At 41.0% G+C, this 23,022-nt stretch overlaps 2 protein-coding genes across 9 annotated transcripts in view; one reads left to right on the top strand and one right to left on the bottom strand.

Moving 5' to 3' along the window:
• The window catches only part of zgc:193801 (uncharacterized protein LOC564476 homolog), a 98,237-nt gene extending 88,169 nt beyond the window's left edge, over positions 1-10,068 (bottom strand). For 2 of the 8 annotated variants that reach the window (XM_038782676.1, XM_038782298.1), the window contains exons 1-2: positions 9,882-10,002; positions 4,924-4,969 (exon numbers count right to left, since the gene is read on the bottom strand). In XM_038782676.1, the coding sequence (XP_038638604.1) occupies positions 4,924-4,929 (6 nt within the window). In that variant the 5' untranslated portion in view covers positions 4,930-4,969; positions 9,882-10,002. Of the gene's footprint in view, positions 1-3,426; positions 3,575-3,675; positions 4,055-4,923; positions 4,970-8,320; positions 8,342-9,881 lie in introns of those variants that run through there. The other 6 variants (XM_038782616.1, XM_038782226.1, XM_038782466.1 and 3 more) reach the window with 5 other exon arrangements.
• A 6,549-nt stretch (positions 10,069-16,617) lies between these two features.
• LOC119955640 (neurofilament heavy polypeptide-like) lies at positions 16,618-21,441 on the top strand. Its single transcript, XM_038782097.1, has 3 exons — positions 16,618-17,703; positions 18,051-18,175; positions 19,173-21,441. The coding sequence occupies exons 1-3, from the start codon at positions 16,660-16,662 to the stop codon at positions 20,893-20,895; spliced, it is 2,892 nt and encodes a 963-aa protein (XP_038638025.1). The 5' UTR covers positions 16,618-16,659; the 3' UTR covers positions 20,896-21,441.
• The last annotated feature ends 1,581 nt before the right edge of the window (positions 21,442-23,022 follow it).

Below are 23,022 nucleotides of genomic sequence, written 5' to 3'. Positions count from 1 at the left end.
GCCACGCTAAATTGCCCCTTAATTGGAAAAAATGAATTGGGTACTCGAAAATTTAAAGAAAAAAAAAGAAAGGCCTATCCAGAACGAAAAAGTCGATCCGGAAGAACACTTCATGCACCTGGGAGAAAAATGAAAATCCTTCGATCTCGGTCTCCAAACCACAATGGATCTACCTCTCCCACCTGTTCCATAAACCCCTTTAGCTCCTGGCACCCTCCCGGTCCTCGAACTCGACCGATCCAACCTCAGATCTATAACCGTATTAAAGTCCCCCGCCCCTCATGATCAGTCTATGCGAGTCCAGGTCTGGAATCTTCCCCAACGCCCGCCTCATAAACTCCGCATCGTCCCAGTTTGGTGCATAGATGTTCACTAATACCACCAGCATCCCCTCCAGCTTCCCACTCACCAGAACGTACCTCGTTCCCCCACACCCCCCCCCCCTCCGAGTCTGCCACTATGCTCCCACTTATTAATCAGAATCACAACCACCGAATGATAAACTTACCCCACCGACCCCTTCCTCAGCCTAGTCTCATCCACCACCCTCAGGTGCGTCTCCTGTAGCAATGTAGTGTGGCGACGAATTGTGCGCAATATTCCAATTGCAGCCTTACCAAGGTTCTATACAACTGTAGCAGGACTTACCAGTTTTTATACTCGATGCCCCACCCAGTGAAGGCAAGCATTCCAGATGCTTTCTTGGCTACCTTGTCCACTTCTGTTGCCACCTTCAAAGATCTGTGGGCATGTACGCCCAGATCTCTCTGACTTTCTATATACCTAAGAGTCAGATCTTTCTGACTTTCTATATCCCTAAGAGTTTTGCCATTTTTGGTATATTTCCCCTCCATGTTAGATCTACCAAAACGCATTACCTCGCATTTGCCTGGATTAAACTCCATTTGCCATTTCTCTGCCCAAGTCTCCAACCTATCTATGTCCTGCTGTATCTTCTGACAATCCTCAACACTATCTGCCACTCCACCAACCTTATTGGCATCCACGAACTTACTAATCAGACTAGCTACATTTTCCTCCAAATAGTGTATATGCACTACAAACAACAGTGGCCCAAGCACAGATCCCTGTGGAACACCACTAGTCACAACCTTCCATTCAGAAAAACACCCTTCTACTACTACCCTTTGTCTTCTGTAACATCTTAGCACCTCTGATCCCGTGTGACTTCACCTTTGGTACAAGTCTGCCATGAGGCGCCTTGTCAAAGGCTTTACTGTAAACATGTAAACAACATCCATTGCCCTCTCCTCATCAATCATCTTTGTCACATCCTCAAAAAATCCGATCAAGTTAGTGAGGCACGACCTGCCCTTCACAAAAACATGCTATCGCTGATGAGTCCATTTGTTTCCAAATGGGTATGAACGCTGTTCCTGAAAATTCTCTCCAATCATTTACCTATTACCGACGTGAGGCTCACCGGCCTAGTTTCCAGGATTATCCCTGCTACCTTTCTTAAACAGCAATACCACATTAGCTATTCTCCAGTCCTCTGGGATCTCACCTGTAGCCAATGAGGATACAAAGATGTCAGTCAAGGCCCCAGCTATTTCCTCCCTTGCTTCCCTTAGTATTCTGGGGTAAATCCCATCCAGCCCAGGAGCCTTATCTACCGTAATATCTTTTAAAAGACCCATTACCTCCTCCTTTTCGATGTTAACATGATCCGGACTGTCCACATACCCTACCCAAGATTAATTTTCCACAAAGTCCCTTTCTTTGGTAAACACTGATGCAAAGTACTCTTTAATACCTCACCCATTTCCTCTGGCTCAACACACGGATTCTCCGCACTGTCCTCAAGTGGTCCAATCCTTTCCCTGGCCACCCTCTTGCTTTTTACATATGACTTTGAGTAACTTTGAGGAGATAGACATTAATAGGTTGAAGGGTTATGGAGAACAGGCAGGAAAGTGAAGCCGAGGCCGACAGATCAGCCATGATCGTATTAAATAGCTGAGCGGGCTTGAGGGACTGAATTTCCTACTCCTAGTTCTTATGGTGTTGGAGTTAGTATATTGCCATGGATAGAGAATTGGCTAATGGGCAGGAAACAGTAAGTGGACAGAGGGGGTATTTTTCAAGTTTGTGACCTGTAACCAATGAGTTTCCACAAGGATCAATGCTGGTAACGCAAATGTTTAAAATATATATTCATTATTTTGAGGAAGGAAACAAATGTACTGTAGCCAAATTTGCAGATGACACTAAAATAGGTGGAAAGACAAGTTTGGAGAGGGATACAAACAGTTTGCAGAGAGATATTGATAGGTTAAGTAAGTGGGCAAAAATGTGGCAAATGGATAATAATGGGAAGTTATTCATTTTGGTAGGGAGAACAAAACAGAATATTATTCAAATGGAGAAACACTGTAGAAAGCTACAACACAAAGGGATTTGGGGGTTCTTGTGCATGAAACAGAAAGCTAGCACACAGGTGCAGCAAGTAATCAGGAAGGATAATGGAATGCTGGTCCTTATTTCAAGGGGGTTGGAGTATGAGAGTCCGGAAGTCTTGCTGCAACTGTACAAGGTACTGGTGAGATTGCATCTGGAATATTCTGAGCAGTTTTGGTCGCCTTATTTAAGGAAAGATATCTCATTGGAGACGGTTCAGAGAATGTTCAGCGGTATGAAGGGATTAAACAGGTTGGGACTCTACTCATTGGAATTTAGCTGAACGAGAGGTGAACTCATTGAAACATAGGATTCTTAAGTGGCGTGACAGGGTAAATGCTGAGGGGATATTTCCCCTCAAGGAAGAAGCTTGGACCAGAGGACATTGTCTCAGAATAAAGGAGCTTCAATTCTGACTGAGATGAGGAGGAATTTCTTCTCTCAGAGGGTTGAGTCTTTGGAACTCGTTGCCACAGACAGCTGTGGAGGCAGTGTCCTTGTGTATATTTAAGACTGCGATAGATAGATTCTCGATCAGTAAGGTATCAAGGGTTATGGGAAAATGGCAGGAAAGCGGACGTGAAGAATGTCGGTCGGATCAACTATGATCTTGTTGAATGGCAGAGCAGGGGTGAGGGGCCGAACTGCCTGCTCCTGTTCCTATTTCTTACGGTCTTATGCTCAGTACCATTCATAGAGATTGCAACTTAAACCCATCTCTTTCAAAGCATTGCTTTAAATTTAGCTTTTCTATAATGTTCCCAATATTTTATTACTCTATTTAATACTCTAACAGTTCATGTTAATCACCTCCTTCCAAGGTTTCTGTCAGGAATTTTTTTCACAATGATCACAGAAAAAGTTTCTTCCCCAATCAAAAATAACCTTCAAGCAAAATAAATTAAGAAAACAATAAATTGTTTTCAAGAAGACAAAAGCATTAGTCTGCATACCATAGGTATTAAATAAAATTAAACAGTTTGACACATGATGTAGCAAACTAACCTGCTACAGTACATTCTTCAGTCATATTAATCTTTTGAATGGATTAATAGGAAATAATTTGATCCATCTTCACTGATCTATCCAGAGAAAACCTGCACCATCTAACTGCTTCTTAAAAGATTTTTGTCTTCATCATCGTAACCGAAAACTGTGGAAAAGAATGGGAGCCCTAAATTTGATTTTCAGCAATTGGCTCTGTCTTGCTTGAAATATTGCTTCAAATTTAATTTTTCAAGAATGTAAAAGTACCAGAATAATGTCCAGTTGTAGCATGAAACTTTCCAATTCTGCTCTACTCATGTAACTATAAAGTTCAACACTCGATCTTTTGTTCTTCTCAGTTAACATGTCTTTGGTCTCAATGACATGGCAATATCAGTGATCTGGACTCCTATTTTATACCTCTGGTGCAATATTATGGGCCCAAAAAAAGCACAGATTAACAGGTGTACAAGAAATTATAGGAGACAGATAAGAGTCCAAAAAGAAAAGGAATACCATGGTGGAAGCACTTGTAACTTCTCTCAACTGTGTCACTGCAGTGGCTGCAAGGGCAGCAATTAACTGGATGTGGAGCAGGTTGGCCATCATTTGTGAGGCTTGCTAATGACTCAGAAGGATAGTTATACTGCTGAATTAGGAATTTCCTACCAGCTGACACAGTGCCAGCACTCTATGAACAAGAAATTGAGGAACAAGTATTAGTAAATCTAGCTTGATACAGAATTAAGAAATGTCTTCAGCCTGGAGTGTCACAAAGCAAAATGCTGCAGTTCAACATTGTTATATTTCAGACAGTGAGTTCTTGATACCAGCCATCGAATGTCTATTCTGCCCACACGTCCTAAACTGAATTTCCTCAAGAGAAGAATACCTAGAGAAGGGGCGAAACTGAGAGAAAATGAAAAGAAGACTGCACCCTAAATTGGAAAAGTAAGCTATGGAATGCAATCCACAAAGCTATATTTTGCTTGATAAATTACATAATTAACTAGCTTTAAAGGTTTTTGGCGACTGAATTTAATGCCTAGAGAGCATATGGTCAAATAACCGAATTTCATAACCTGGAGAGCATATGATCGAATAAGCAAGTTTTCCAACAGATGTATTTATGAATTTAAAAGGACAAATTCAATTTGTATTTCTAATTCGTGCTGCTGATCCTTGGGTGTTCCTCTTCATTATGTTCTGCCCTAGTTTTCAAAACATGGTAATACATGGACAAACAGAAAACCTAAACGCCATGTGGCTATCAATTCTAAAGATTTCTCTTTGTCACTCTACTGAGAAACTGTTCACTTTTGGATCCACTGTCAATTTCAATATTCCTTAGTAATAGCTTGAAAATATTACGGTAGAATTTTGAGAGCTGAAACAAAGTGGGGTGTAGTTTTGTTAAGAACGTTTCATTAAAAAAGTGTGTGTATTTGAGGTGTCCCTTCTAACTCTGCAAACTTATGTTGTTTTTGGAATTAAAAAGTTGTCAGAAAAGCTTACCTTCATCGATTATCTACCATCGATTTATCTCTACTCTCCACGACAGCTGAAAAAACCACAGGTAACTGAATCAGAGCACTACACTGGCTGCATCAAGGTTCAACTAAGGACAGTCAGTTTAGTTATTAATGAGGCTGCATGTTTTCACATCTCAATTTTGCTTAGGGAAAGGATGACCTTTGTGCGTGTAAACCGAGAAAGGAAGAATTTTAATTTAATGGCACTTATATGATGTCGTACAGTATTTTACAGCCAAAGCGTAATCTAACAACTGTTACCTTGTAGGCAAATGCCACAGCCAAATTAGCATACAGCAGGGTCCCACAACCTTCAAACAAATGAATGATTAGATAATCTGTCTGAGGTGATATTGGTTGAAGGATAAACATTGAGCAGGACATTGGGGGGAAACTCTTCTGCTCTTCTTCAAATAGCATCATGGGATCATTTACTAATCCGGGAACCTCAGGCACAAAGGTACTACCTACCACTGAACGAAGGCTCAATTAAATTTTAGTACATACTGCAAAATTTTCCATTTACGTATTTACTTTTAATGCTTTATACGCTTGTTGTTATTATGGTACCTTGATATCTCACATGTTGAAGTTCCTAGTTTTTCAATGCTTTTTAAAATAATAGGATAAAAATCAATTATATTTTGTTAGATCATTTAAAGTTAAACCCTGATAATTATCTGGAAATACTTGTTTTGAGAACTAATATCCCCATAACTTAAAAATTGAAAACAATACTTTCAGGAGATCAATAGGGTACTGTTTCTAGTCAGCCCTTTATTTCAATCTCTGCTAGAAAAAAAATCAATACACAATTCATCTATCATAGTCCTCACACTGTTGGTTAAATAGTCAAATAAAGCAAATAAAACTACTACAAATCCATAGCATGCACTGTGAAAATCTGTGTCTGGCACACCCTTCAGGAGCTTGTACTGAGAACACTGCACTGTGATTAATGTTGCAAAATTCACTACTGCAGCAAACATTTACTGCATCAGCAAGGGTGCAAATGATCGATAGCATATTCCCATGATACTTACAGTGTGCTGTCGGAACTAGAAAAGATGCAGGCAATGCACAAAATGCAATAATCAAGTGAGATTTGATATTTCCTTCGGTCATCTAAGCACACTGAACAAAATTATCATCCAACGAGGTTTTCTATGTTGCTCGCTTTGACCTTGATAGCTAAACATAATTTGTTACTTTCCTACTGCGTACATTATGTAAGACAATTAAATCTAAGCAGCTAAATTTGACAATTTGCATTTAAATAGTGTCTTTAACATCGTGTTTCCAATGACAATTTGACACCAAAGCACAAAAGGAAATATTATGACCAGCGATCTAAGCCTTGGTCAAAGAGGGGTTTTAGGGAGCACCTTAAAACCGGAGCGAGACAGACAGGTTAAGGAAGGCAATTCCAGAACTTATTGCTAAAGCAGCTGCAGTTCTGGTTGCCAATGATCGAGTAATGAAATATGCAAAAGGCCTAGAATTGGAGGAACACAGACATTTTGGTGCAATAGAGGTTACAGAAATAGGGGTGGAAAGGGTAGAAAACAAGGATAAGAAGTTTAAGATCAAGGCATTGCCAGACCGAGGACAAATTTGGGTCAGACAGCACGGGGTAATAGGTGAATCAGACTTGGTGCAAATTAAAATATGGACAGTGGGGTATTAGATGAAGTTACAAAGGGTGCAAGGTGGAATGCCAGACAAGTGAACATTGGACAGTCAAGTCTTGAGGTAGCAACAGATCACTTTTTCTTCTTTGTTTTATGTTAAAAATTTTTAGAGTATCCAATTCTTTTTTTCCAAATTAAGGGGCAATTTAGCATGGCCAATTCACCTATCCTGCACATCTTTGGGTTGTGGGGGTGAGACCCACACAGACATGAGGAGAATGTGCAAACTCTACACGGACTGTAACCCAGGGCCAGGATCGAACCTGGGTCCTCAATTCTTGTTTGTTTTTACGATGTGAGAGTCGTTGTCAAGGCCAACATTTGATGTTCATCCCTAATGGACCTCAAGAAGATGCTTTGTCCTGGACAGTGTCAAGCGTCTTGAATGTTGATGGAGCTGCATTCATCCAAGCAAGTGAGAGCATTCCATCACTCACCTAGCTTGTGCCTTGTGGACAGGCTTTGGGGAGTCAGGAAGTGAGTTACATCATACAGAATACCCAGCCTCTGACACGCTCTTGTTATCAGAGGTTGTAAAGGGGTCCAGAGAGGAGGAGGTGGTAGGGAGGTTGAGCTGGGCGCTGTCAAGCTACATGTGGAATCTGTTAGGTGGTTACAGTTTATTAATTTAGGAACTAAGTTTGTCCAAGCTATTCTCTTAATATAGAACTCTTGCATTGTATTTTGGAAAATATGGCGACAAGAGAAATGTAAAACTGAAAATATCAGTGGATGTCAGATGCCAAAACATGAATGTTACAATTTGGTTTATTCAAATACAGCTATGGAGAACCAATTATCCAAGCATCATTTGTAGTTTTCTCACCCTTTTCTTGATTCTTAATTCTTTATAAAAGTAAAGTTTGTCTCATCTAATTTTTCATCTATCATAAGTTTCTTCTAACTTTCTTTTCTTTTTAACATTCTCACTTAACAACAGATACAAAATCCTAAGCCACAGTCCAGAAATCTGAACTGCCCAGTGCTTCAGATAAAATCTGCCAGTCACAATGTGGAGAATGCCTGGTCAGCATTCAAGTGGGTTTCCCAGTGTTTTGTTGAAAAAACACATCCAACTACAACAGGTTTGCAACAGAACAGGCTGTGGACAACAATCAAGATGCAAAAGTTTGGAAAGACTGGGGAAGGAAAGGGAGAGGGCATATGGAGAAAATATGGGTATTGAAATCATAAGTAAAGATAGTCACGTCTTAAAGTAGACAATTTATATTTATGTGCAGAGTATTAAATTACAAATTAAAGCTGCCCACCCCCAGAACCATTTCAGAACTAACTGCCCAGCTCCAGAATCCAAGACCAGAGTATGATCTGGTTTAGGGGCTGGTTTAGCTCACTCAGCTAAATTGCTGTCTTTTAAAGCAGACCAAGCAGGCCAGCAGCACGGTTCAATTCCCGTACCAGCCTCCCCGGACAGGAGCTGGAATGTGGCGACTAGGGGCTTTTCACAGTAACTTCATTGAAGCCTACTCGTGACAATAAGCGATTTTAATTTCATTTCATGGTGCAAATACTTAACTATTTATAAAGTGTTTATCCTTTCCTGATTAGAGCGGCATGACTCAGTGATTCTGCTGCACTTGACATTGATGGAATCACTAAAAACACAAAATCCTTATTCTGTCGCACAGAAAACATGTAACCAGAAAAGAGCCTTCACATTTCACATACCTAAATGGAAGAGATGTTGAAAATATTTATGGGCATGTCCACCAACAATTGTCATGTCAACAGCGATTTCCAACCTTAGCCCTCATCACTAACTTTTAGCACCAACCACAAGTCCTAACAACCACTAACCCTAAACCCACTAATCCTAAACCACTAACACTAAACCTAAACCAAAAAATTATCCATTTCAATTGACTCTCCACACATTTCAAAACCAGATGAGGTGAAGGTGTTGAGCTAATGCTCCCCAACTTGTATTTTATGCATTTGGATTACTGCACACATTGGATTCCAGAACTCTTGGAAGTTATATTTGTTACTGTGGATGAAGAAAGTCATTATGACAGAACAGTCATTAACTGTAACTGAGAAACTTTTTAAATAATTACAAATCAAATCTCTTCTTACTTTAATCAACATGCAGGATATTAAACTACAAATTTGGAACCCTGAAGTATTCATCGCAAAATGTATTCTACACACTCCTTGAAGGCCATTGCATTCATTCAGCAATACAGGGTAAATTGGTTTTACACTCTACTGTTACAAGATTTCTACATTTAAACAGCTTAATTTTAGATTCATTTTAATTTATTTGCTACAAATTCAAAAATGTTCAGCTTAGTGGACACTTAAACGAAACCTATGAATCCAACTTTTTTTTTTAAACTTTTCATAAAGTTATGATTGGAAATAGTTCTCAAATTAATCTAAAATAGCCACAGGGTACTATACAGTTTGAAGGTTATGTTGATATCTAACAGTTTTATGTATGACTAATAAGCGTCTTAACTGGCACAAAAAACAGTGTGTGGTTAAAAGTAAAAGCCACCGGTAAAACACAGACGTGCTTGGGGAATTTGCACTTGGAGCCTAAATAGTCAGACCGATGTCTCAAAACATACGTCAAAAACTGTAGAAAACGGTTTGCCATTATGCACAACTAGTAATATCTCCTTCCACAAGCGTGTACTTTTTTCATTTATTGTTTTACAAAAGGTAAAATATGATGCAGGCACAATAGAGAAAAAGTTTCCCTCTTGTGATGATGGTAATGCGCAAGAATCGAACTCGTCATTTCCCTTTGGATTTGACAAGATTGCAGAGGTCTTCTATTGCCCCCCCCCCCCCCCCTTGTATTAAATGCAATATTTTAAACAAAGCAAAAAAAAAACTGTCCTGTCTGTTGAGGTCGGCCAGAAACGGTTGATCAAACGCGCGATTTCTCTTATCCGTCAGGCTCAGCACGAAACGAGCCTGATGTGAAGCACAACGCTGCGCTTTCAATCTTTTAACCAACCCCAGGGAAGGCAGGCACCGGCTGACACAGGTGACTACACCGCGGTCAGAAAACACGGTCTCTCTTTGCAGCATCGTCATTGACAGGACGGCTGAGAGTGAACCGCTTTACATTGTAAAATATATTTTACGTGTGTATTGCTGTGAATATAACAAACGCACTGGGAGTGGAAGGGGGCCACCGCCATTTTAGGAGAGGCCCGCTGAGAGCGCCGGCCCTGTCAGCCTGCGGCAAGCAGGCGGGCGGCCACACGGTACTCACAATGAAGGCTGTCATATCGCTCTTCAAATTCCAGCCGCCCCCGCCCCTCAACCATTTGGCGGTTTATTGGTTAAAATGACAGCATCACAACCACCGGCTTGGAGGACGTTGTTGTTTTGTGTGTTGCTCGTCATCAATTTCAACCGGATGGCGAAGGCTGAGCACGTTACCTTCGGCACACGAAGAGACTCGGCTTCGGGCGGCGGCGGAAATTACCGAATGCCGCGTTCGGCTCTCTCGGAAAACACCACAAAAGGTGCGCTCTGTCTGTCGCCCCGATGGGTGCAAAGCGCCGGCTGCACTTCCACGTCCGAGGACAGAGAGAGGCTGCAACTTCAGGGCAGAATCCATTTTTGTTCACCGGCCACAGTTTATACTTTGAAGGCACTAACACACCCATATAGATATTGCTAAATGACTGTAAGGGTTACAAACCCATCAGGGGTTGTACTGAAATACTGCCACATTAAAGATGAAGTGACCAGTTTCTGAGGTGGAAGAGAGGAGAAATTAAACCACTTTACTATGTACAATTTTAATAGTTTCATTAGGTTGATATCTAATGAATAAAAAATATCAACTTTCACAACAAGTTCCTTAATGTGTAGCTGCCACAAGACTGGATTTTGCTATTTTTTAATGAAATATGGGGATCACAAATAATGTCTCTTCTAGCATTTGTCATCGTCCATGCTTAACTTAATTTAAAATTCCATTAACCTTGAAATGAATAAAAGAGAACCTGATACTTCAGTCTGAAGATTCTTGTGTTTGAAGGGTTGTAAATTTAAATAGGTAAGAATGTTACATTCAAAGGGGTTTGTATTTTTTTATGAGATTTCTAAAATCACAATATTCTATCTGACTGTTCAGACAGGATTAAACAACCAGTTTTCCGTTCGGTTAAACAATGTCGGTCTTTAAAACAGGATAATTTATTAAAATTATTTTAAAGAGCTAAATTACATGTCGGTACTTAAGTTTTGAGCATGACATCTAACGAAATGGGACGATAGAAGTAAGTTAGAGGAAGGCCTTTCGTTTTTGTCGCTATATTCCTACATTTATTAACGTTTACAATGATATATTCGGAGCTACAGGCTCTGCTGAAATGAATTGGATATTGATGGGGAGTCTGCAACCAGCGACCTGATTTGCGTTAAAATGAAATCATTGGTTTCTTTGAGCTATTAAAGAACATAGTACAGCACAGTACAGGCCATTCAGCCCACGATGTTGTGCGGACCATTTATCCCAATCTAAGAACCTAACCTACACCCCTTCAATTTAATGCAGCCCATGAGCCTGTCTAAGAGTCGCTTAAATGTCCCTAATGATTCTATAGAAGAACAAAAAATAAAATAAAATAAAAATTCTGAGGGAGGGGGAGGGGGGGGGGGGGGGCTCAAATCTGGAACCTAAGGGGTACCAAGTCGACAATCAATGAAGATCGGGTTGTTCAGTGCAATTCCCTTTTATATCGAATATTTTCTCGGGCATCAACGAATTCATATATTTAATCAATCAACTAAAATGAAAGCAAAATACTGTGGATGCTGGAAATCTGAAACAAAAACAGACAATGCTAGACCTGCTGAGTTCCCCTCTCCCCTCAACACACACACACCACCACCACCCAACACTTTCCGTTTTTGTTCCATCAGTCTGGACGGATTTTATTGACCGGAAATGGTTTGGTAAAAGAGCCCTTTTATTTCCAGGTGAATTAAAACACACAGAACTATCATTAAAGAAGTATAGAAAAATGGAAGAGTTAACACTACTCGTGGAACTCATTGATTGATTCGTAAATTTTTAACTAAATCCTGACTGTTTTCAATCGACAGCAGGTTCACCAAAAGACACTGGGGGCAAAACATTTATTGGACGTCTTCAAGATATCGACGCTTTCTGGGCTGTACACTTTTATTATTGTTTTGTGAACTCATGCAGACAGACCGTCTCCAGCATATTAAAGTAAAATTAACTGGAATATATATATATAATATATGGAATAACTGGAATATAATATAATAAAATTAACTGGAGTATACTAAAAGCGTTTTGCACGCACTTCCTCATAACACAGAAACTACCCTGGAGCCTGGGCCATCATTCATAAGACTATGGCTGGTTTCTTACCTAAATCCATACACCAACCTTTCCCCCGTTCTAAAACTTTGGATAACAAAACTTCCTGTAACAAAAATTAGTCAATCTCAAATCTAAAACCAACTGCCGTTTGCAGAACAGTGTTGTTTTCTACGCCCCTTTTCGCTTTGAAGTGTTTCCTAATTGCATTCCTGAAAGGCTCAGTTCTACATATTAGGCTATGCCCCTCGGCCTAGACAACCGAAACCGGTGGAAATAGTTTATGTCTAGCCTATCAGTTCCCATTATTATTTCGTAAACTTCAATCAAACCACCCCTCATCTTCTGAATTCCAGGCAATCAAGCCCTAGTTTGTGTGGTTTCTACTCAGTTAACGTTTTTGGGTTTACGTATCATTCTGGTAAATCTGTGCCGTGTTCCCTACAAGGTCAACATATTATTTCGAAGATATGAAGCCCTGGACCGCTAACAGCACTCCAGGTGCGGTGCAACCAGGGCTTTGCACATCTGCAGCTTGACTTTAGTCCTCTCGTGTTCTCGTCCTCTAGATTGTAAACCTAGCACTCTATTAACCTTTTTGATTATTTTTGGTCCTTGTCTATGACATTTTACTGATCAATTCATATGCAATTTAAGACTCTTTGGACAGCCATTGTCTTTAGTTTACTGTTTATAAATGCTTGTGCTAGCCATCCTATTTCACATATTGTGTCATCAATTTTTCCATTACGATTTCCTATGAATTGTTATGATCCACTTAAATACTGGTAACATTTAAAGTTAAATTCCAATTGACAGATGAAAAATGACATTTGGGCAAATGACTATAAGCATAATTGATTAAACACTATTTACTTTTTTGGAAACTTATACTTTGAACTATAGAAATAAATGATTCATTTTTACTTATCACACATTTCACTTTCCACAGAATTACAGTTCTTATCGGAGACAGTTCACAGGTGCGCCCAGTTTTCAGGTTGCTTCCTTTTTACTTTTCCAGCCAGTTTCTCTAATCCCAGAACTATCTTTCATTATGAGGGTTACACTGTAATGTTTTCTTGCAGTTCCAATGTAGGCAAGTCTTAATTCCTCATGAACTTGGTCTTCAATCTGAGCATGAGTTCCCACCCATGTTCGCATGGTGAATGTGTTATCATCATTTTCTTTGCTTACGGTGCAGACCTGGCAGCTTTTTTTGTTGTTGCTTTCTCTACTGGACTCAGATCGTGGTCTACAAGGCCAACCTGCAACTTCTGCTTGTCTGTGAAATGCATGAGTTTATAGGGAAACCTGTAATGATCTCAAAATAGCTTAATTTGCCCTCTTCTCCATAGCAACAGGAAACATATTAGCTTTGTATCCCAGCAGAAATGTTAATCCATTATATTTGATCCCAACTTCCTTTCAACTTTCCTACATTTAAAGCTACCATCCCAAAATATAGAAATTTTATAAAACACAATAATCCTAAAAGAAACTCAGAATTGTAACAAAAAAAAGGCTTATGTACTCTTCTCACACGCCCTGATGTCAGTGATGATGCAATTGTGACTCGGTTTTGTCTCTTCAAGATTTAGAACCTCCTATATTCCAACTAACTGTGCAGTTGGAGGCATAAACCATGATGAGATAGTTAGCAGAAAATGTGAAGGAACAAATGGTGTAAATACAGCACATCACAAAGTAGGTCCAAGGAGAGATAAAACAAATTAAGGACAATTAGTGTAACATGAATTACGGATACCAATTGGAGAACGATTTAGCAATCTTAAGAGTGGTATGGATAAGAATTGAGAACCGTATCTCTCACTGGTTGTCCCCAAACCAGTTTCGCACAGACATGAAAATAAGGTTTCAAGTTAATGAGTGTACTTGCCTGGGAGAAAAATATACATCAACGATTTGGAACAAAATATCAAAAAAACACAACACTGAAGTAGCATCGAGGATTTTGGAAATGGGGCAGAGAGTACAAAGTAAAGAGGCAAAGGTAAATCTGTACACATTTAGAGTATTGTACGTAGTTTTATGTGCTCTATCACAGAAAGGACATCAAACCATCATCAGCACCATTTCACCAGAATCTTAACAGGATTGGAAAACTAAAATTATGATTTAAGTCAAGATACTGGAGCTATTTTCATTGGAGCAGATGAAACTACAATTTAATTGGGGTTTTGAAAATTCTGAACATTTTTCATAGGGTGGTAGTGAAAGACTTTTCTTTAGTTCAGGAGCTGGCGATGAGGAGTCATCAATTTAAAATTATCACTAAAAGAATAGGGAAAGAGGTTAGGAGAAACTTCTTGACACAACAAATTGTTACAACATGACTTTGCCATAATAAATTATTGAGGTAGAAACCATGGTGAAAGTAGATAATAATTTGAAGTTGAAGAACATTTGGGGCTATAGTGAGATAGCAGGCAGTGGGAGTATTTTCTGGATTAAAATAAAAGCAAAATACTGTGGATGCTGGAAATCTGAAATAAAAACAGAAAACGCTGCATAAACTCAGCAGGCCTGGCAGTATCCGTGGAGAGAGAAACACAGTTAATGTTTCAAGTCCACGTGATTCGTCTTCAGAGCCTTGAAGAAAAGTCATGCGGACTCAGAACGTTAACTCTTTTCCACTCTCCACAGATGCTGCCAGACATGATGAGTTATATAGTGTTTTCTGTCTTTATTACTTTATTACTAGAGTGTTCTAGCAAAGGACTAACACATTTACAATGAGCCAAACGGAAATATTCTTCTCGGTAATGTCCTGCGGTTCAATGTGATATAAAACATAATATACCCATTGCCAAGATGGAGCTTTTTCTGAGGTCAATTGGAGGACAGTGTCTTTTTTCTGTAAGTTTATTTTAGAAATACAATGTAAATACGTTTATTGTAAAGTAGCAGTAAGTTTATTACTATTAGGCATATCATCCTTGTATGGAGTGAATGGGGGGGGGGGGAGGGGGGGGGCTCACTATTCAGCTTACTCAGTGGCCTGTTCTGTTGAGCTTTTCACAATAAATTCATTGCAGTGTTAATTAAGCCTACTTGTGACAGTAAAGATTATTATTATTATACTGCACGGGTGTGGTCAGACATGATGCTACCACCCAGAATGAATAACCTGTCAGTAACCATTTTAAAACTCACACATGAAATATTAAGATTTTTGTCCCTATTCTCTGCTTTTTTGGTCCAGCGTCCATCTTTTCCTGGTCTCTACTGGAAGCGTCTTGAGATGCTTTCTCCCTCAAATACTTGCTACCAATGCAGATTGTCGACATGCAGAACGAATAATATGTGTGCTCTTATATAAAACTAAAGGAAAACGCCTCACCAGCAAATGATAGTTAAAGCTTATTTTGCTCTCAGTGGATTGGAGAATTGACTTCTGATTCTGCAGTGAAGTGAACGATTTTCATCCTTTTAAATTAATCTACCAGCTCATTTAATAACGTTTACTGGTAGCTTCACACTGCCTGAAAATTAATTGCACTCCTAAACTAGATTTATATCAAACATGAAGGTTTAACGTGACGTTGCCCGTTTCTAAAATTGCATTAGCTTTTTTAAGGGTTGGCAGGACTTACTTCCCAGTCCACTGACATGACTTACTGCAGAATTACGGTGTCTGTTGCGTTACGGGATCCTGCGGATCCTGACCGTTTCTGATCCATTTGCAATTTAAAAAATAAAACTGCAATGTACATTCATTTTTTTTGTTTTAAAAGTGCTTGCTATATTCAACGGGAACGCGCGTTAGACCGCCCAACAATAGCTCTCATTTTGCAATAAAGGCCACACCTTTGTAAAATACGACACTGCGGAAGGCGCTGTCTGGGAAGTATAGTGCTGAAAACATGTTCCGTTTGCAAGCATATAAATCCAAACCTTTCACGTGTGTGTGTGTGCATGTCCGGGGGCCTTACTTTTTTACATGTTTATGGTTAGCAGGAAAATAACCAAAACACAATATCCCCCCCCCCCCCCCCCCCCACCATCGCAGTTGGCATAACATGAGGAAGAAACTTGAGATCTTCTAGCTAAGTAACGTAAACTTTTTACACGCACTAAAGAACTCACGTACATTTAGAGACAACATGCAAGCTATCTTACAACGGCTTAAATTTATTAGACTCCGTGCAAGAATTCGTTTTTACAACCTGAATAATTAATGACGATGCGGATCGTAATTAAACATCTGGACAAAACGCAAGACATCAGGAATCATCTCACCAGCAAAATGCCGCGAAATCTGCCCCAGTTTGACTTACCACGTTTTTCATAATAGCACATTTATTTAGAATAGAAAACGAACACAACGTTGCCAGAGCAATTGCTTAATTGTATGCAAAAAAAAAAGGAATTGTGTGCAAAGAGAATTTAACTCAAAATGCGATCGCTTGTTTTAAGGACCGTCATCTGCATTTATCTGTAACCTGATCTGGTTAAAATAGTTTCTTTTTCCACATACAAGAGGTGTGGGGGGGGGGGGGGGGGGAGTGGGAGGGGTGGAAAGAGACATCTTCAGCAGATTGGTGAGTGAGACGTCGCTTGACTAAGGTTCCTGCCAAGTTCGCACATTCTGCGGTGTATAAAAGGAGGCGCCTCCTCCCTTCGCCACTGCAGTGGCGCTCTCTGCCCCTTCCCTCTCAGCACGATGAGCTACAGTCTGGATACAATGCTGGGCGGCAGCTCTTACCGCAGGGTTTTTGGGGAGTCGCCCCGGGCCGCGTCCCGCTCTGCCGGCTCCATGGCCAGCAGCGGCTTCCACTCTCAGACGTGGTCCCGCGGTCCCGGCACGGCGGTGGCCTCGTACAAGCGGCTGGCGGCCAGCTACGGCTCCCAGCTCACCGCCTCGTCGACCGAGAGCCTGGACTCGGGGCTGCTGAACGGCGACCCGCGCTCCTCCTCCTCCCGCAACGAGAAGGAGCTGCTGCAGACGCTGAACGACCGCTTCGCCACCTACATCGACAAGGTGCGGAGCCTGGAGCTGCAGAATGGCAACCTGGAGGCGGAGGCTGCGTCACTGCGGCAGCAGCAGGCGGGCAGGTCGGCCATTGGCGAGCTGTACGAGCGGGAGATCAGGGACCTCCGCAGCGTGGCGGTGCAGCTGGGCAGCGACAAGGCGCAGCTGCAGCTGGAGCAGGAGCACCTGGAGGAGGACATCCAGCACCTCCGGCAGAGGCACGACGACGAGAACCGGCTGCGGGAGGAGATCGAGGCCAGCGTGCGAGCCCTCAGCAAGTACGCGGAGGACGCCAGCCTGTCCAAGCTGGAGCTGGAGAAGAAGCTGCAGTTCCTCACGGACGAGGCGTCCGCCATGAAGGCCAACCACGACGACGAAGTGCGCGACCTGCTGGACCAAATCCAGGGCTCCCAGATCACCCTGGAGGTGAGGGACTCCCTCAAGTCCGACATTACGGCCGCGCTCCGAGACATCCGAGCCCAGATGGAAGGCCACGCCATCAAGACCAGCAGCCAGACCGAGGAGGTGTTCAAAGTCAAGTTCGAAAAGCTGAACCAGGCCGCCAAGGTCAACACGGACGCCATCCACGCAGCTCAGGATGAAATCCTGGAGTATCGCAGGCATCTACAGTGCAAGAACACGGAGCTGGAGACGCTGACTGGGACCAAGGACTCACTGGAGAGGCAAATGTTTGAGATGGACGACAGGCACAATGCAGACCTTTCCAGCTACCAGGTCATTTTGATATATTTATCTTAGTGACTCAACTATTTTAAAACAATCGGTAAAATAAGAAGTTTAGGGAAAATAAGCATTTTTACATTTTTGTTTTAAAAAATCGTTTAACTTCTAAAACTGACTCTTAGAATGTAATTCATTGGATTTATACTGTTTAACCTCAAGGTTACAAGTTAGTCTGATTAAGTTCAATACCTTAGAGAGGGATCTGAGCGTTTTTGGGGTGATATTTCCAATTGCACATGTTAATATACTAACAACGTCTGATCCTGAATTTGTCGTAATTGAAAAGTTTTGATATGCATACATACCCACTTATTTCTGGAACATGTTTCATATTATAGGAAGCGGCTCAGCAGCTAGAAAACGATTTGAGAAACATCAAATGGGAAATGGCTTCGCAAATCAGGGAATACCAAGATTTGCTCAATGTTAAAATGGCTTTGGATATTGAAATTGCGGCTTACAGGTAATGGTGCAAAGCGCGTTGTGTTGCGTGAGCAAGCTTGCGGGCGTCAAAATGTTAGAGGAAAGAGTGCACAAGGCAATAGCTCATATGTAATGGTTAGAATGGTGTTGTCATACAAAGACAGACATGAAGAACAGATGTTGCAGAATGGTTGGTAGTTTTGAGTTTTGGGAAACATAACCATCGTAAAGGGAAGAAAGTCACCGAATTGGAATTTAGACAATTGATGGCACTGAATTAAACAGAAAAGCTAGAAATGAGAATGAGGCGTGTAAGTGGGCGGTACGGTAGCACACTGGTTAGCACTGTTGCTTCACAGCGCCAGGGTACTGCCCAGCTGTAGTGCTGATGAATTGGGCTCATAACTAGCCCTCCGGGCAAGCTTTACTTGTACAGATATAACACTGCCAAAAAGAGAAATTGTCCAGGTATGTCCTGTCCACAAAAAAAAGGACAAAGCTAATCTGACCTATTATCATTCTGTCAGTTGGGATGGCACGGTAGCACAGTTACTTCACAGCGCAAGGGTCCTGGGTTTGATTCCCGCTTGGATCACTGTCTGTGCCAAGTCTGCATGTCCTCTCCATGCCTACGTGTGTTTCCTCCGGGTGCTCTGGTTTCCTCCCACAAGTCTCGAAAGACATGCTTGTTAAGTGAATTGGACATTCTGAATTCTCCCTCAGTGTACCCGAAAAGGCGTCGGAGTGTGGCGACTAGGGGATTTTCACAGTCAGCCTACTTGTGACACTAAAAAGATTAATATTATAAGGAAGATGGGGCAAACTTCTTAATTTCAGCTCCATTTCTGGTTCAGATGCTGACCATCTACTCTATGTTTCTAGCATTTTCCAGTTGCCAGCTGTGCAGTACTCCTTGTCTTTCATTTAATTCTAATGAGTAAATGGTGATTTTGTTAAAAGGACATAACAGACTTTATGACAACTGTTATTATTGTTATTAATAATAATCATTATTATTGTTACTTTCATTTGGAAAGGAAACTACTGGAGGGTGAAGAGTCAAGGTTTATTGGGGCATCTCCCTATGCTTACATAGAAGGCTATCCGAAAGTCCCCACTCTACCAAACCATATTAAAACTAAGACTGAAGAAAAAGCCAAACCAGCTGACAAGGAGAAAGAGAGTACAGAAGAGACCATTGCCATAGAAGAAACCAAAGAGACAGAAGAAGAAAACAAAGAGGAGGAGAAGGCTGAAAAGGAAGATGAAAAGGCAGAAGCTGAAGAAGCAGCAGAGGAAGAGATTGAAGAAGCAGAGAAAGGTGACCAAGAGACTAAGTCCGATGAAGAAGCTGCAAAAGAGGAAGACACAAAGACTGAAACAGCCGAGGAAGAAGATAAAGCAAAGTCAGCTATAGATGAGAAAGCTGAAGAAAAAGTAGAAGTAGAGGAAGAGAAGGTGAAAAAGGAGCAACCAAAAGAAAAGCCAGAAAAAGAATCCACCAAAGACCAAAATGAACCAATCAGCACAGTGGATGAAGTAAAACCGGCTGAACCGAAAACCAAAGGTAAGGCAACAGAGGAGAAAGGAGAAGCAGAAAAGGAGCCTGAAAGTAAAGAAACAGCAAAAGTAGAAAAGAAAAAGGAGCCAGAGAAACCCTCTAAACCAGATGAAGATGAAAACGAATCAAAAACACCAGCTAAACCTGAAGAAAAGAAAGACACAAAACCTGAGCCCAAAGCTGAAGAAAAGAAAGATGCCAAATCTGCGCCTAAAACTGAAGAAAAGGAAGATGCCAAATCGGCGCCTAAAACTGAAGAAAAGGAAGATACCAAATCAGCGCCTAAAACTGAAGAAAAGGAAGATGCCAAATCAGCACCTAAAACTGAAGAAAAGGAAGATGCCAAATCAGCACCTAAAACTGAAGAAAAGGAAGATGCCAAATTAGCGCCTAAAACTGAAGAAAAGGAAGATGCCAAATCAGCGCCTAAAACTGAAGAAAAGGAAGATGCCAAATCAGCGCCTAAAACTGAAGAAAAGGAAGATGCCAAATTAGCGCCTAAAACTGAAGAAAAGGAAGATGCCAAATTAGCGCCTAAAACTGAAGAAAAGAAAGATGCCAAATCAGCGCCTAAAACTGAAGAAAAGGAAGATGCCAAACCAGCACCTAAAACTGAAGAAAAGGAAGATGCCAAATCAGCACCTAAAACTGAAGAAAAGGAAGATGCCAAATCAGCACCTAAAACTGAAGAAAAGGAAGATGCCAAATCAGCACCTAAAACTGAAGAAAAGAAAGATGCCAAACCAGAGCCCAAAGAGGAACCTAAAGAAAAGAAAGGCTCTTCTATACCCGAGCCTACGCCTCAAGTGAAGATCGAAAAAGCTGAGCCATCAAAAGAAGAATCAAAAAGTACAAAGATAGAACCAACTACACCAGATCCCACAACAAAAGTGAAGGAATCTGAAAAACCAGATGTTAAAGACAAAGTAACAGATAAAGAAAGTAAAAAGGAAACAAAGGATGAAGTAACCGAGACAGTGAAAAAATCAGAAATAATTAAACCTGCCCCAGAATCGACGAAAGATCAGGAAAAGGAAGCAGAAAAAGGACAAATTAGCAAGGAGCCCATAAAGGCAAAAGCGGCTGAAGTTAAAGATGAAACGCAAGCTAAGGATGATAAAGAGGGGAAATCAGAGAAGTCTTCCAGTACTAAAGAAGAGGCAAAGACAACAGACAAAACTAAAAAAGCAGATGAATAAAAGGCAGAACGAATGATTTTGTGGAAAGAAAAAAAAAATCACCAAAGAAATACTGGCTCAAGGAACAAAGTGATTAATGTGGAAAAAAACTCCCACGATAATACTGTACCTTGTTATGAGACAAGGGTTTGGTAAGCAATAGGTGTTCACAAAAGAGGAAGACAAAAGCATTATGGTAACTTATGTAGCAGAATGTGATGTATGCAGAATGCTTACACTTGAGTGTGAATCATTAACCTGCCTCCTTAATAAGTGCATTTAAAATGACTGATAATATGAGGTATATCACCTAAAGATAAAGAGTATTTGCTGACTTATATTAATCAAATAACACATCAGTCATGAAATGAAGGTAAAAAGCCACATCCTCAATTTAAAATCTGCACCCAAACACATACTGTTATTATCACAATGTGCAATATATAAATAAAGTGCTTAACAGATACAATGTGCCTCTGAAGTATGTATCAATAATAATGCTTAGAATATATGTATAATGATTGCACTTTCTTTGAATAAAATGGCAACTTTGTTATAGGAACATCATATTTTCTTAAAATCTGTCATTTGTTTCAATGCTTGTGCACAGTTGTTCATGCTTTTGTCAGGAACAATTCTTTTCTGCAACAATATTAGGCAAGTATCACTTGGGGATCAGATTCATCATAGAACAAATTGGTGCCTGCTATAGAGGTGGGAGGAGAGAAGAGACCGCGACGGGCAGTACATATAAAATACAGTAATATATTAAAAAGTGTAAGGGCAGCACGGTGGCGCAGTGGGTAGCACTGCTATCTCACGGCTCCGAGGTCCCAGGCTCGATCCCGGACCTGGGTCACTGTCCATGTGGAGTTTGCACATTCTCCCCGTGTTTGCCTGGGTTTTGGGTTTCGCCCCCACAATCCCGTGTTTGCCTGGATTTCGCACTCACAACCCAAAGATGTGCAGGCTAGGTGGATTGGTCATGCTAAATTGCCCTTAATTGGAAAAAATTAATTGGGTACTCTAAATTTATTTTTTAAAATCTTTAAAAATGAGAAACTCAGAATTTATGAGTAAATAATCACCTTTGTTGGGGTGAATATACAATATATTATAATCTTGAGTTGGTATGTTTTCGCACTCCAGTTCATTTAAGTTATTTTGAATATTTTTTTCAAATTTTTCCAATTAAGAGGCAATTTGGCATGGCCAGTACACCTACCTTGCACATCTACACGATCGTGGTGGTCAAGCTACCAAGACCCTCGGGACACACCGGCTCGGAGTGAGACCCACACAGACACAGGGAGAATGTGCAAACTCCACACGGACAGTGACCCAGGACCGGGATCGAACCTGTGTCCTTGGTGTCGTGAGGCAGCAGTGCTAATTACTGCGCCACCGTGCCGCCCCCAGTTCCTTTAAGTTAATGGGTAATCCCAATAGAAATAGGTCATAAGACCATAAGACATAGGAGCGGAAGTAAGGCCATTCGGCCCATCGAGTCCACTCCACCATTCAATCATGGTTGATTTCAACTCCATTTACCCGCTCTCTCCCCGTAGCCCTTAATTCCTCGAGAAATCAAGAATTTATCAATTTCTGTCTTAAAGACACTCAACGTCCCGGCCTCCACCACCCTCTGTGGCAATGAATTCCACAGACCTACCACGCTCTGGCTGAAGAAATTTCTCCTCATCTCTGTTCTAAAGTGACTCTCTTTTATTCTAAGGCTGTGCACCCGCGTCCTAGTCTCCCCTGCTAATGGAAACAATTTCCCTACGTCCATCCTATCCAAGTCATTCATTATCTTGTAAGTTTCTATTAGATCTCCCCTCAACCTCCTGAACTCCAATGAATATAATCCCACGATCCTCAGACGTTCATCGTATGTTAGGCCTACCATTCCTGGGATCATCCGTGTGAATCTCCGCTGGACCCGCTCCAGTGCCAGTATGTCCTTCCTGAGGCGTGGGGCCCAAAATTGCTCACAGTATTCTAAATGGGGCCTAACTAGTGCTTTATAAAGCCTCAGAAGTACATCCCTGCTTTTATATTCCAAGCCTCTTGAGATAAATGACAACATTACATTTGCTTTCTTAATTACGGACTCAACCTGCAAGTTTACCTTTAGAGAATCCTGGA

The sequence above is a fragment of the Scyliorhinus canicula genome, chromosome 1 (genome assembly GCF_902713615.1).
Source record: "Scyliorhinus canicula chromosome 1, sScyCan1.1, whole genome shotgun sequence".
Taxonomy (NCBI): Eukaryota; Metazoa; Chordata; class Chondrichthyes; order Carcharhiniformes; family Scyliorhinidae; genus Scyliorhinus; species Scyliorhinus canicula.
The sequence above is the reverse complement of the archived record's forward strand: the minus strand, read 5'-3'. Positions and strand labels throughout refer to the sequence as shown.

Bases quoted from the DNA above. Each gene is read 5' to 3' on its own strand.
- LOC119955640 (XM_038782097.1), top strand. From the start codon at position 16,660: ATGAGCTACAGTCTGGATACAATGCTGGGCGGCAGCTCTTACCGCAGG. The intron at 17,704-18,050 runs GTCATTTTGATA...TTCATATTATAG, and splicing joins CAGACCTTTCCAGCTACCAG to GAAGCGGCTCAGCAGCTAGA. The intron at 18,176-19,172 runs GTAATGGTGCAA...TCATTTGGAAAG, and splicing joins ATTGAAATTGCGGCTTACAG to GAAACTACTGGAGGGTGAAG.